The following is a 14,691-nucleotide window of genomic DNA, read 5'->3' on the forward strand; positions in this document are numbered from 1 at the left end:
CGGGGCATCCTGGGGCATGTAGTTCTGCGCCGACGGACCGCACATGGTGGGGGCGGGAAAGTTGGTCTCGGAGAACTACAGTCGCCCCGGGGGCGCCTGACCCACTCCTTTGCAGTGCATTCTGGGGAATGTGGTTCGCTGAGGCTCCCGGGTGCTCTGAGGGCTGGCGGAGCCGGTTGGGAGAAACCCCCCCGTCCGGCGAGGAAGCGTTTAGTTTAATTGTGACTTCCGCGGTGCAGGCTCGGGGCCTCGGAGGGTGAGCTCTGGAAGGGGCCAGCTGCTGGCAGGGCTGCTTGTCCCGGTGGGTCTCATGTCAGACCGCTGTTAGGTTCCCCTTCCTGGGCTCCTCTGAGTGCTGAGGGTCGAGGAAGATGGTGTTTCCCTTTGCCCAGGGATCCAGAGCACGGCAGTCGTGGGTAGGGTCCTCTGGTCACCGAACAGTTTCCGGAGATGGGTGCTTGTTGTGAGGACCCTGCTGAGATCTGGAGGTGGTGGTGGTTTGCTGGTTGCTAGGGGAACCTTTGGGCTTGTGATGCTGGTGGGGTAGTTGTTAATATTGAGCTCCAGGGGACCCGGTGAAACTCTTAACCCTGCCTCAGCCTCACCGAAGTTGGAAGAGGCTTGAGAAGCCACGGGCTGAACGGCCTGGCCCAGTATTGGAATCCCCTGCACTACGTGCACTTCTGGAAGCTGAGCACCTCCTCCCTTGAGCGGTTAGACCAATCATTGTGGACAGTTTCAGTTCTCAGGAGGATAGTTCTTTCCCGGGACCGAAATGCTCTTTCCTGTCAAAACACTCAGCAGTCCTCGTGATTCGGGAATGCTTCCAGAGTACGATAGAAGCCCATCGTGTCACTTCGGGGCGCACACATCACAGTGGTTGGTTTGGATGACGCTTTAGAATCTTCCCTCTTTCTCCAGCAGAACGCGCTGCGAGCCCGTGAAGGTAGTTGGTGAGTCCGCTAGCAATGGATAAATTCGTCGTCCGCACGCCTAGAATCCAGAGTAGTCCTCAGAAGAAGGATCCTGCTGGAAAGATTTACAAGCAGGCCACTATTGAATCTCTGAAGGTGAGAGGGGATCTGGGACTAGAGAAAATGTGGAAAGGGCTGTGGTAGCAAGGCAGTGCAGAGGAGTTCTACTAGGGAAGACCTATACATTCTTTCTGCTCTGTGCTCTCTTCCCAAAGTGTTCCTGACCATATCCCTGATTCAGTTCCTCCCTTCCTCTATACAGACTTCTATTTATCAATCCGCACACGCATCTCTGTTACTCTTAATGATTATTTTGGCTGTATGCTGGCCGAGAGGACAAACCCCCTAAAATTATTAAATTTTTTTGCAAGATTTTTTTTTTTTTTTTTTGTCTATTAGGTATGTTAAAGTACCAACTATGATTCTGTGTACTCTGTACAAACTCAGTAAAAAGCTGGGTAATGATAGTCTACTGTCATGGCCTTCACAGCTATAAGCTAAGACTGGGAAATAGACTGTTTTCATAGACTCTTTGCAACCTCTGCATGTCCGATTTCTGTTAGCAAAGAAGACGCAAGGATACAGGGCAGATGACAACGAATCAATGGACATGGGTACCCAGTTAATGATAAACTAAGAATTATTTCGCTAAAACAAACACACGCTTCTAATTAGTTCCCTTTGCCTTCTTAACCTTTTACATTTCTGGACTTTTCAGTTTCCTTTATGGGCTCCTCCTCCATTAGATCCCTAATATTTGTGTTCCCCAGAGCTTTGTCACATTTTATACTTTTGGCCAGGGTAGCCTTATCTATCTTAAGGCTTCCCATGTTGATGACAGCCAAACTTGTACTTCCAGCCTAGATCTCTGGCAGTGAGAGTGGGATTTGGGGCTAGAGAAGATTTGCACAGGGCCATGATAGCAAGGTGGCATTCTGAGTATTTGACTTACATATTCAGTTGGACTGCTCTTCTAGATGTGCCACAGGCTTACCGGGCCCAGATTAGAAAGCAGTACAGGAGTGTATAAACAGAAGCCCTGAGTTCTAGGATCCTCCTGTGCAACTGGGTGATCTTTAGCAAGTCATTTTCTTACCTGGGATCTCACTTTGTCCTCACCTGTAAAATATGGGGGTTGAACTTTATCAATATTCTTTCTTTTTTTAAAAAAGATCTTATTTATTTTTTAAAAAGATTTACTTATTTATTTGAGAGAGAAGGTGAGAGACAGAGCATGAATAGAGGGGTAGGGGCAGAGGAAGAGGGAAAAGCAGATTCCCTGTTGAGCAGGGAGCTGACAAGAGGCTAGATCCCAGGACCCCAGGATCATGACCTGAGCTGAAGGCAGCCACTCAACTGCCTTCCAGGCGTCCCTTTTTTAAAAGATTGTATTTATTTATTTGAGAGAGAGAGAGGGAAAGAGAGCACGAATGGGGTGGCGGGGCAGAGGGAGAGGGAAAGCAGACTCCCTTGCTGAGCAGGGAGCCCACCTCGCCCTGGACCCCGGGATCCTGATCTGAGTTAAAGGCAGACGCTTAACCAAATGAGCCACCCAGGCACCCCTATTAGTATTTCTTCAGAGAAACATTGTTATCATTTGGGGCAAGGTAATTCTTTGTTATTTGGAACTGTTCTCTGAGTTACAGAACGTTTACCATCCCAGGCCTTCAGACACTAAATGCCAACGTACATCACATTGTGATAAACAAAAATTCCCTCACGTATTTCCAGGCAGCCCTTGGTTGAGATCTACTGAGTTCTAGATGGTTCTTAAAAATTTCTCCTGGTCTTAGAATTTTGTGCATAAGCAAAATTTTCAACTGTCTCAGTTTTGTCAGAGTATTCATGGAGCTATATAGAACAGTGACTTGCAATGACAGATGGTGGTGGGCAGGATTGTGATATCAAACTGGAAGAAAAAGAGGAGGGTAGTAATTGAATTACTCATACACTCAAAAACAAACACCCAGATTCTAATATACTTCCACCTGCCACTTCTCTCCTCTGAGTCCCTGCTTATACCCAGTTGAGAGTCCCTGCATAAAGATGAGAATATTTTATGTGAAGATTATGGAATCAGAATAAGCAATAGGCATAGGGAGAATAACATTCTCCTTAAATACAGTAGATTTTTCTCCCAAACCTGTTCTTTATTCTCCTGTATTTATTTTTATTTACTTATTAATATAATTTTTTTAAAAGAGAACACATGCGTGCATGCAGGGAGGGGCAGAGGGAGAGGAAGAAGAAGAGAGGGAATCTTAAGCAGGCTCCATGCTCAGTACAGAGATTATACCTGAAATCAAGTGTCGGACACTTTACCGACTGAGCCACCTACATGTCCCCTCCTGTAACTACTTTTAAATCTATATACCAAGTAACTGGGACTAGAAACAAACCATTCTTAACTGTTTTATTTCTTACATCCAATTTTCAATTTTGCCTCCTAAATATCCTCCTTGTCCTTACATCTCCCACTTTAAATTTTAAAATCTCTCATCTAGGGATCCCTGGGTGGCTCAGCGGTTGAACGTCTGTCTGCCTTTGGCTCAGGGCGTGATCCCGGACTTCCGGGATCGCGTCCCACGTCGGGCTCCCTGTGAGGAGCCTGCTTGTCCCTCTGCCTATGTCTCTGCCTTCTCTGTGTCTCTCATGAATAAATAGATCATAAAAAAAAAAAAATCTCTCATCTAGAACAGTGCCACGGTCTGTTAACATGTCTTCCTGCCTTTGACATCCTCTCTCATTCTCCCTTCCACACTTAACCCAGAGAAATAAAAAAGAAAATCTCCTCAGGTCACTTCCCTGCCTAATCCTTCAGTGGTTTCTCATTACCTATCAATTGAAGACACTTCTTTACATGACACCCAAGGACCTCTGGGACTTGGTATCGGCTTGCCTCATCCCCTGCTGCTCTTCTTTTTTTTTTTTTTTTTTTTTTACAAGAGAACAAATCTACACCTTTATTTATTTAGTTTTCAGTAAGTTTAAATGCTTGAGGGGTACAGTATCACGCGGATTCTGTGGCCAGTGGCTTTCGCAGAAAGGTTGCTTCGGAATTTGGCACGAACCATGCCGCTGTTTCCATGAGCACGAGTTACTTTTCCCCAGATTACTCTGATTTTGTTTAGTTTGCCACCAGGAGTTACTGTGTTGTTCTTTGCTTTGTACACATAAGCACATCGCTTGCCGAGATAGAATTCTGTTTCATCTCGAGCATAAACACTTCGATCTTAAGTAGAGCTGTGTGCTCCCTCTGGTTCTGGAGACCCTGTTTATAGCCGGCAAAAATGGCCTTGGACCAAAGCCTTCCAGACATAGTCGTCGCTTTAGGAGTCCTATTCCCAGCAGGCCGCACTCAATTGGCACCCAAAGTTCAGGAACAGGAGCACTCCTCACCTCCACAAGCTCCAAGATGGCCACTCTTCTTGTTTACATTCTGTCCCACTCACAATTTCCCAGAGATGGTGTGCTGTTTCATGCCTCTGTGCCTTTGCATATGCTGTTCTCTTCGCCTGGAATGACCTTACTCTTTCTTGTCTTGGAGGCAACATAGTGTGGTGATTAAAACATAGACTCTGGAGCCAAACTGCCTATGTTTAAATCCAGCCACGCCACTTATTATTTGTGTGACCTTGGGTAAGTTATTTAACCTCTCTGTGTCTTTCTTTATCTATAAAATGGAATTAATGATAATATCTATTTTATAACTTAGTTATGAAGTTTGAGTGAGTTAATATATGTAAAGTGCTTGGGACAGAACCTGGCACATACTAAGTAATGTGCAAGTGTTTGCTGTTATCATAAAATCATGACTTACTATTTGTCCCCCATGACCTAGTTAGAGAGTCTTCTCTACTGTGAGGCCTTTCCTGATCACCCTTCTGTCCCCCAGACAGAAAGTCAATCTAATCACTCCCTTCTCTAAGCCATCCCTGTATCTTAAACATGCCCCTGTCATTGCCCTTATTTGTGCTATATTGTGTTTTTTTTAAATGCTGTACCCTACTACACTCTGAGATTCTTGAAAGACTTGTGTCTTACTGATTCTTGTGTCCCTAGTACTTGGCACAGGGTTTGGTACGTAGAGGATCACAGTGAATTTTTCTGAATGACCAAATGAACTAAAACTCTGAAAACATTGGCATGGCATAGGAGACCCTTCCTGTTCTGCCCCTGTAAACCTCATCCCTTATTGTTCCCTTTTCTAGGAATGCGTTAAGTCTCCAGGGATTTGACTTGATGCTGGTCCCTTTTCCTGGAAAACCTTTTTCTTTTTACAGAGACTACTCATTTGTGAACCCACTCAAGTGTGACTTTCCCTGTGAATCCTAGATTATAAATTTCATGAGTGCAGGGACCTTGGGAATTTTATTTACTTCTGTATCCTTGGACCTATCAGTGCTTGGCACATATTAAGTGGTCAATACATATTTGTTAAATAAATGAATGTTGAAGTGCTTTCTAGGTCCTTTGGGGGGAATTAATCCTTCCCTCTTCAATACTGTCTGAGTACTTCGTTCAAATATCTCTCATAGTACTTGCCTTACTGTATTGTAATTATTAGATTACCTGTACTTTGCCCCAGTCTACCATAAACTCCTGAGGACTGGGACCACAGTATCTAAGGTTCTGATTCTGCTCCAAGGCCTAAGGCAGTGCCTGCTACATTGTAGGTAAGAATTTATTGAATAAACAATAATCATTCTTATTTGGGGATGTCCTTTCAGGGTCTGGATAGTAAACTATTTAACAAATATTATTGCAAAACAACTTTATGCCACACTATGCTAGATACTCCAGGGAACATAAAAGAAATTTAAGATGAAAGTATGAGTCCTCATGGGACTTCGTATTAGGGGATAATATTATAAGAAATTAAGAAGTAACGATAGAAAATCATATGTGGTCCATTACAGAATTGTTGTTTAGTTGGTAAGGGTTAAGAGTTCAAAGGAAAAGCTCAGTGTCGTTTTTAGTGCTCAGAGCACCTTTAAGGGTTGAAAAGATTTGCCTAGGTAGAGGGGAGTAGTGACCTATAACCACTCAATAAGTGGTGCTTGCTGTTCTCTTTCCTTTGTGCATGCATATGTGCTTACTTTATCCATACACAATGACAAAAACAAGTTGAGTTAAATTTGAACTCTAGAAAGTTAGATCTACCAAGTAACTTAGTCCCACATACCAGCATCACATTTAAATATCAAGAATCTGTTGAATGTTCAAGCCTCAGTTTCTCCTTAGTAACATCAGAAATAAGTATATCTAACGTGCAGGGTTATTATGAGAGCTAAATAGATAAGTGCATATTGAAAGAGCTAAGCATTGTGCCTGGCATGTAGTAAAACTGATCAATAATTTCCTCTTTTTGTGTGTGGAAAAGGAGAGGCTTGTGTAGTAAAACTAGAGCTGGGACTGGTGATGATGAGAGCGATAGTAATAATTACTGCCAGTGTTTACTGATCCCATTTCTATGGGCCAGGAATTGTGCTAAGTGCTTTATATATATTAACTCTTTAAATTCTAGTAACAACTCTGTGAAATGGATGCTTTTATCATTTGTATTTTACAGATGAAGAATCTAAGGCACAGAGATTAAATAGCTTGCCCACGGTCATGCAGCCTTAAATGGCAGAGCTGGAATTTGAACTAGACAGTTTGGTTCTACTGTCTGCCCCCTATAGGGTGAACTAAGAAAGTGGAGGTTTCTGAATGTCAAGCAGAGAAGGTATAAAAATCTTGGAACACTAGGAACATTGTACTTCTGTTATTGATGTATTACAAGTAATTTTGCCATAGTCTTACCACATTCAATAAAAGTGATACCCAGTAGAGTTTGTGTAGTATACATTTGGATGGTAAAGGTTAATTTGGTTAATTTCTTCTTACTCCCTTAAAGGAAAATGATTTCTTCTGTTGGTTGCAATAGGAGTTTTATTATTATTATTATTATTATTATTATTATTATTAAAAGGTTCAAGGATATACTAATTCTTTTAGGTTCAGCACTTTAGAATGCTCTGTAAACCTTTGCTCCTTTTGTAGGATTGAGCAGCCAGTAGATTGTCCTCTGCCCCGCTTAGTGGGATGGTTTCCATCTTATCGCTTATGAGTGAATCATTTTCCCTAATTGGTTTTGTCAAACTTGATGTTTCATCCATCCACAACTGTAAGACAGACGGTGTAAGAGACAGCTCATATTCTTTCTAGTGATAACCTTTCCACAACGTGTAGCTTCCCCTTTCATATCTTGTGTCCACTTCCCTTGTGCCTCTAAATATATCAGATAACAACTTGAAATACCTGTTTTGGGGGATGCCTGGGTGGCTCAGCGGTTTAGAGCCTGTCTTTGGCCCGGGCATGACCCTGGAGACCCAGGATCGAGTCCCACATCAGGCTCCCTGCATGGAGCCTGCTTTTCCCTCTGCCTGTGTCTCTGCCCCTCCCTCTCTCTCTCTCTCTCTCTCTCTCTCTCTCTCTCTCTTTGTGTGTGTGTGTGTGTGTCTGTCATGAATAAATAAATAAAATCTTAAAAAAAGAAATACTTGTTTTGGGACCCATATTTGGACAGAAATAAGGAAACATTCTTAGGTATATATGGAATTCTTCTGTTCTGGAATTGACTGCAGATTTTTGTATTTCTGACCTAAAATTTCATGTCTGAAAACTATACTGGACTTTTGTCTTTGCAATAGAGATGACTTTGTTCAATTATACCTACTGTGCACAGGGGATAGAGAGACAAATAAATTGTTCCAACCCTCAAATTACTCACAGATGGGAAGACAGCCTTATAAATAAGTATGTACATAAATTGCTGATACTGTGATAAAAATGTGTCCACACACACACAAAAAATGTGTCCGTATTACAAAGAACCAATAGGGAGTGTGATCAGATTTGGTAGGAAAGAGTTAAGAAAGGCCTCATAGAAGAGGAGATGCTTGAAAAGAGTCTTAAAATATAAATAGGTGTTTATCATATGGTTGAGGCAAAAAGAGCATTCCAGGCAGAGGGTGTGAAACACTGCAGTTCATTTAGGCAGCTTCAAATAGTTTGCCATACCTGGAGCAAATTATGAGGCTGAAAAAGATGTCAGGAGCCAAGTCATGTAAGGCCTTTTATGCCAGGTTAAATAAAGAGTTTGGGCTTCTATAGTTCCATGCACTGGAATGGTCTGATGTGGAATCCCTAACCTCATTCCACCCCTGTAGAAATGCTGGATAAAAAGTCTCTAATACAGAGCTGAGCTTGAAAGCAAGAAAGAGAAATCCTCAGATGCCAGGAAGACAGAGGAAATTCAAACCCTGAGCTTTAAGTGGGAGCTGAAGCTAAGCAGTTTGATGAAACCAGCTATAATGCTTGGGGTGTGAAGCTTTAGGGCCAGTATGGGAACTGCAGATAAGGCCTCAGGCTAATAATTCTCACATGAAGCTGGGAGCCAAAACAGGTCTACCATGTTTGTGAAAATGAACTAGAAAAATTCCATCCACTAGTCCAAGGAAATAGCATGAAGACTGTGATCTTCTCAGAGGTTTGGATGGAAAAAGAATTGACTACAATAAATTTGAACCCAACACTTATTACTATGCATAGTTTTAAATTTACACTCTTGGCAAAACTGAAAATATTAGCATAAAAATTGGTATAGACCAGAGAAATCCAGAGGCTTTGGCCAAGGCAAATGTGAAATTACCCCGTTAAAACATCTCACAATCTAGGGCACCAGACTCCCATAGAAAATAGTCTCCATTGAAGATGAACTTATGGCCAAAATTACAAACTCTCCAAGAAAGGTAATTTCCTAGAGAGAGATGAACAAACAGATAAATAATAGCATTTCTACCCCCAAGAAATGATGAAAATAGTACAACCTCAAAGAAATCTTTTTGTGAATTTTCACAGAAATAAAGAAGAAATTAGAAATTATAAGAAAGAACAGGATAGTATGAAAAGAAAATGGGCAGATTTTGAGGAAAACATTAAGTCATTCAATGAAAAAATTATTTGTTGATGCAGAAACACATTGCACAGGTTAAAAGAAGACTATAGCTACAGAGAGAAATGGAGGATTAGAAGCTTGATCTGAGAAAATAACTTAGAATGCATCACAGAAAAATAGAGAAAAATATGAAAGAACAGTTAAGGTACACAAAGAACAGACAAGTCGTTTATATTTCTGATAGGGTTCTACAATGGAGGCTTATGAGGAGGATCCTGATACAGATTTCACTGAGCATACATCTTAACAATTGTAAGGGGGAACACTAAAATGATAGCAATAGAATGTATAATTTCCAAACCATAAAGAAAAACTAGATCAAAGAAAAATTAAACTGTTAAAATCAAAGATATAAAAAAAGCAAAAAGGAAGTGTATCCAGTTATATCAGTAATCATAATAAATTACAAATGGATTAGCCATGCCTGTTAAAAGATAGAGATTCTCAGATTGGATGGGGATGGAGGCAAAATAAAGCCACCATAGGCTATTTAAAGCATAACGACCCAGAAAAGTTAAAAGTCAAGGGATGGAAGACAATATTGAATACATCATAGGCAGGAAATCATCCAAGCAGTGTTTATAATAGAAAAAATATTGGGTGGGGGGGACTCTAAATATCCATTAGGGGAATAAATTTTAAGATTCTAAGATATTTGTATATAAAAATAACAGGATACTATTCATTACTATTAAATGGATCAACTGGATTTATGTATATCAGTATGAATGAATGAAGAAAATATAAGGAGTGAAAAAAGCCTTTTGCAGAATATTATATTTACACTTTACACCTTCCTGTTGAAAATATCCCCTCACCTGGTTTCATTTATTTTGCATTACTTGATACTAATAATACTGCTTTATACTGTAGCAGATCATAACAAAGGACTTGTCTCATTTTTGACTAAAGCACCTAAAGGCCGAGAACAAAGCAGAGTGTTCCCAAATGAGATTCTAGACTATGCAGAACTTGCGAAAGCAGTACCTGAAAATAATTTTTGGTATCCTGAACCCATCACCTTCCCTAGACTATAAAGAAGGTTGAAGTTAAAGGAAGAAAAGAGAAAAAAAATAAAGGAAGAGGGGAAAGAGAGTTCCTTTGGATAAAGTGGGAGGGCCTGTGGTATTTTCACTTGAGGAACTTAACCTCTGTTCCTGGAGCTGGTGAACACAGAGAGCAGACCTGTGCCTGGGAAAGTCTAAAGACAGAGAAAGTGGCTGCATGGAAAAGCTGTTAACCCTTAGAATTCTTCAGGGCAAAGATGTAGGCACAGCAGAAAAAAATGCTGGCTGGCCTAGAGTAGAATTAAAGGACTTGGGTTTACAAGGATCCTTGGAAGGACAGTGGTACCCCTACAGGGAGTCTGTGTAAAGTGGTTTGCCAAAAACTGGGGACTTGTAAGTGGCTGGCTGGAAGAGGCATTGCCAGCATTACCAGAACTGCAGGTGAGGGAGGTCTCAACAGTAGGAGTTCTCCAAGGAACTACAGACCCTTCTCGTATGAGAAAGAGTCAGCCTTCCATATCTGTCAGTCTAGAGAGCACACAAAAACCTGATTAGTATAGTATCACAAAAGAAGGGAAGGCTTTTCCTGTCCCTTCTCCTTTTCCCAGCTTCTAACTTGGAAAGGTCAGAGGTCAAAGCAAACAAGCAAGGGAGGAAGGGAAGCAGGGATGGGGAGAGATCTCCCACTGACATCTCTACCAGGGAAGGGAATTGAGACTTTTTTTTTAGTTGGTTTGTATTGAACTATGACCTGCATATAGAAAAGTGGACAAATAATGAGTGTACATCTTGACAGATTTTCACAAAGCTAACATACCTATGTCACCACTATCCAGTTCAAGAAACAGAACATTACCAGAATCCCAGAAGCCCTCTGCCCCTCTTCCTTTCCCTAACTGGCTGACCTCCCCTAGGGTAGTAACCATGGAAGATAAGATTTTTTTAAATTATAAATTAATTTATAAAGGTAATTATAAAAGTACCTTTGTCATTTAGTCTTTCAGTTTAATTTTCTTAAATTCTTAGTCGAAATAATTTCGGAACTACAGAATGGTTGCAAGAGTACAAACAACTTCCCCATCCCCTTCACCCAGATTCCTTAATTGTTTATATTTTACCCTTAATGCAAAGATGCATATCAACTTTAAGGTGGTGATTTCTTTTAGATACAAGAGAGGAATGAGTTTAGTGAAGGATGCCAGGAGACAAACTTCAGAATGTTTCATTATTCTATTATGCAAAATGTTAACTTTTTTCCCTATTATAAACAGTTACTCTGTACCTTTTTATGTGTTTGAAGGTTTTTAAATTTTTTCAAACAAAGTTTGAATTTTTATCATCCAGGAAGTGGGGAGTTGTTGAAGTGTGCTTTTTATTGTTGAAATAACTATGCCTTACGACTTCTTTGCTCTCCGTCCTTGCCTCTAAATTAAGACACTTAAGTGAGCTATACGGTTGATTCACCTTAGTATCGCTTTTCTTTTCTTCCCATCCTTATTGCCTCTCTCTGCTAAGTGCCCAGCGGTGTCTGACATGGTTAGATTAAAACTTGCACTTTTCCTAATAGATGTAACTCTCTTCCTGATTTGCAGTAAGCGGGACCTGCTTTTAAGCAATTACCCATCATTTGGGGCCATCATACACACTGTGCTTTGGTTCAGGTCATAATCAATAATTCATATGTCAGTAGGAGCCCCATTAGCTCAGGTGAAGGCAGATGTTTTTCTAATGAAAATGTTCCATTTTCCAAATGACTTTTCTTTTTCCCAGAGAGTTGTGGTTATAGAAGACATAAAAAGATGGAAAACTATGTTGGAGCTTCCTGATCAGACCAAACAGAATCTAGTTGAAGCTTTACAAGAATTAAAGAAGAAAATACCCTCCAGGGAAGTGTTAAAATCAACAAGGATAGGTATGTTCCTTCTGAGTTTTATGGAAAGGGCTTATATCTTTGTCTCTTTCCTTCTTCCTTTCCTCCTTCCCTCAAATATGAAGTTACTTATCATATCAGTGCTTTTCAAACTGTAGTGAAGGACCATTGCTTAAAAAATTATCTGTTGGTCGCAGACCAGTACTTTTAAAATATGTAATAAAAATTGCCAAAAAAATAAACCATACAAAATACAGGCCCCACCTTTTTCATTATTAGATTCAACAGATAGAAAATTGCTCTGTCAAGTTGCTATTCAAGTTTCTAAATGTTTACTTTAGTTTCTGTACTTAACTCATGGACTGGTAACCAGCAGTGCTCAAAGGATAACTAACCTTTTGAGAGTGTTTGATGTTGGGTGTACAGAAATGTGTGACATGTGGTTCGTGACCGCAAGGAACTTAGGGTTTGGTGGGAGAAACAAGCAGGCGAACAATCAAGAGCAGGAAATATTGGAGGTTATAAACAAAAACATATAAATAGCATCCTGGCTATCATTCTGATCTGTGCAAAGTACACGCTGGCGCAAAGGACAGAGCAGTCACTTACATCTGGGGAATTCAGAAAAGGCCTCATAGAAGAAATGGCATTTCAGCTACATCTTGATGTTCAATCGTGGCTTTTCTGTCCTGAGTGGAAATAACTTGCAGAGTGTGGTTTGTGAAAACAAGATGAGAGCAACATTTGCCGCTACATCATTTATTATAACATCAAGATATTTAAAAGATAAGTCAAGGACTATGTTGAATTGCCATTTTAGTACAGTACACAACTGTGCATAATATGCAAGGGAGGGCCAACATGTGTTCCTCAAGCTGCTCCCAACTCCCTAGGGATTCCAAGGTGGTCATTCACAGCTGCTGTTCTTGCCCTTGCCAGTGCTACCATTGCCTTCTCTGCCTCCCCCTGACCTCTTGTTCATGAGAAGCAAAAGAGAGAGTAGCTTCAGACTGGCGCTAACAGCTGGCAAGAGCTATGTGAAATCCCCCAGAGGGTCCCCCAAGAGTCTTGAGAGTTGCACCCCTGTAACATAAACCAGAATCCGAGAAAATGAGATGCTTAAAGAACATAAAACCCTATCATTATAGCCAAGGAGATTTTCCCATCTGCTGCTGGATTTTCTCTTTATAGGTTGTGGTCACTAGAGGGCAATAATACCATTCATATGAGCTGATAAGATATCTCCACCAGTAGAGGGTACTAGTGATTAATATTTTATGACATGTATATGTGTACATATGTGTATGTTCATATTTAGGCACACATCACAAATACCATTTCTGATCAAATCTTAAATATCAATGGAATAGGTTGGGATTGTCCTATAAATACAGAACACATGATCATTTTAAAAACTTATTTCTATATTTCTACTTGTGGGTTGCCTGGCTGGCTCAGTTAGTAGAGCATGCGATTCTTGATCTTACGGTTGTTGAGTTCAAGCCCCACGTTGGGCATGGAGATTACTTTAAAAAAATTATTTCCATTTGTCCTTTGAGTACAGTTGTGAGTGTGCTTTTAAGAATGGGTGTGTCTGTCTAGTGTTCATGGATTTCAATTCAGGGATCATAATGAAACTATAACAAGGGGGCCTGAGTTAGGAGGAGTTGGAAAGCATCCAGCTTTTGAGTCCTGACCCTACCCCAAGCCCTCCCTAAACCAGAGGCTGTATGGAATATAGGGGTTTCTTGGTTCCTTTGTAGTTACTTTAGTTGCTAGGCTGAAGATTCATTTGGATCATTGCCTGAGAAAGTTTATATTCTTCCACCTTTATCCTTCTGCCTGACCCTACCCTGTGGGTTATAAGGAACAAATATTGACTGACTACTTTCTTTGTGCTAGGAACTGTGTTAGCATGATAATGAAGGAGATAGATATTAGCCCCACCTTTTTGGATCCTGCAGTCTAATGGAAGGACAGACAGTCTAACAAGACTTTATCATACCGTGTGATGAGTGCTGATGATGAGTACAAGCTAGCCAATAGAACATACCTGTTGGAAGTAGAGAAGGTGTTGAAGAACATGTTAGGCAGTGGGTAACATCATGTGAGCTGTACAGAGTGCTGGAGGTGGGGGGTAGAACATGATGCATTCCAGAAACTAAAGGTTTGGTGTGTTTGAAATGTAGTAAGTTGGAAAGAGTGTGGCAAGAAGTGAAACTAGAGAGATGGACCAGATGGACCAGATGGAGAAGGCTCTTTGTAAGCCTGTTTGGTCTTAGTGTGTGTATTAGTTATCTATCTTTGGGTAAAAATTACCCCCAAATTTAGCAGCTTAAATACTTGTTATCTCACATAGTTTTTCTGAGGGTCAGGAATCTGGAAGCTGCTTATTTGGGTGATTCTAGCTCAGGATCTCTTAAGAGGTTACAGTCAAGCTGTTGGCTGGGGCTGCAGTCATCTGAAAGTTTCAACAGGGCTTGAGCATCTCAAAATGGCTCACTCCCAGGACTACTGGTAGGAGGCCTCAGTTCCTCATCACCTGGGCCTCTCCTTATGGCCGCTCATGACATGGCAAGTGATCCAAGAGAGAAAAGCCAAGATGGATGCCACAGTGTCTTTCATAGCCTAATCCTGGAAGTGACATGCTCATAGAAGAGATGACATATCTGTTGTATTCTATCGGTCACATGGACCAACCCAGGTAAAATCTGGGGGCCAACTGAATACAAGTTATGAATACCAAGAGGTAAGGATCATTGGAGGCTATTAGTAGACCAACTACCACAGCATATATTTCTTAACTATTTTACTTCTTGGATCTGCGTATTTATGATC

At 40.9% G+C, this 14,691-nt stretch overlaps 1 protein-coding gene and 1 pseudogene across 6 annotated transcripts in view; one reads left to right on the forward strand and one right to left on the reverse strand.

The window, feature by feature from the left end:
• The window catches only part of TCEANC2 (transcription elongation factor A N-terminal and central domain containing 2), a 36,398-nt gene that overhangs the window by 755 nt on the left and 20,952 nt on the right, over positions 1–14,691 (forward strand). Inside the window, exons 1-3 of one of the 6 annotated variants that reach the window (XM_072820322.1) lie at positions 114–256; positions 925–1,070; positions 11,754–11,895. In XM_072820322.1, coding sequence (XP_072676423.1) covers positions 969–1,070; positions 11,754–11,895 — 244 coding nt within the window. In that variant the 5' untranslated portion in view covers positions 114–256; positions 925–968. Of the gene's footprint in view, positions 1–113; positions 302–921; positions 1,071–11,753; positions 11,896–14,691 lie in introns of those variants that run through there. The other 5 variants (XM_072820323.1, XM_072820325.1, XM_072820324.1 and 2 more) reach the window with 5 other exon arrangements.
• On the reverse strand, positions 3,924–4,335 carry LOC140630335 (large ribosomal subunit protein eL33 pseudogene; annotated as a pseudogene).

Source organism: Canis lupus, chromosome 3 (genome assembly GCF_048164855.1).
Source record: "Canis lupus baileyi chromosome 3, mCanLup2.hap1, whole genome shotgun sequence".
Lineage (NCBI taxonomy): Eukaryota > Metazoa > Chordata > Mammalia > Carnivora > Canidae > Canis > Canis lupus.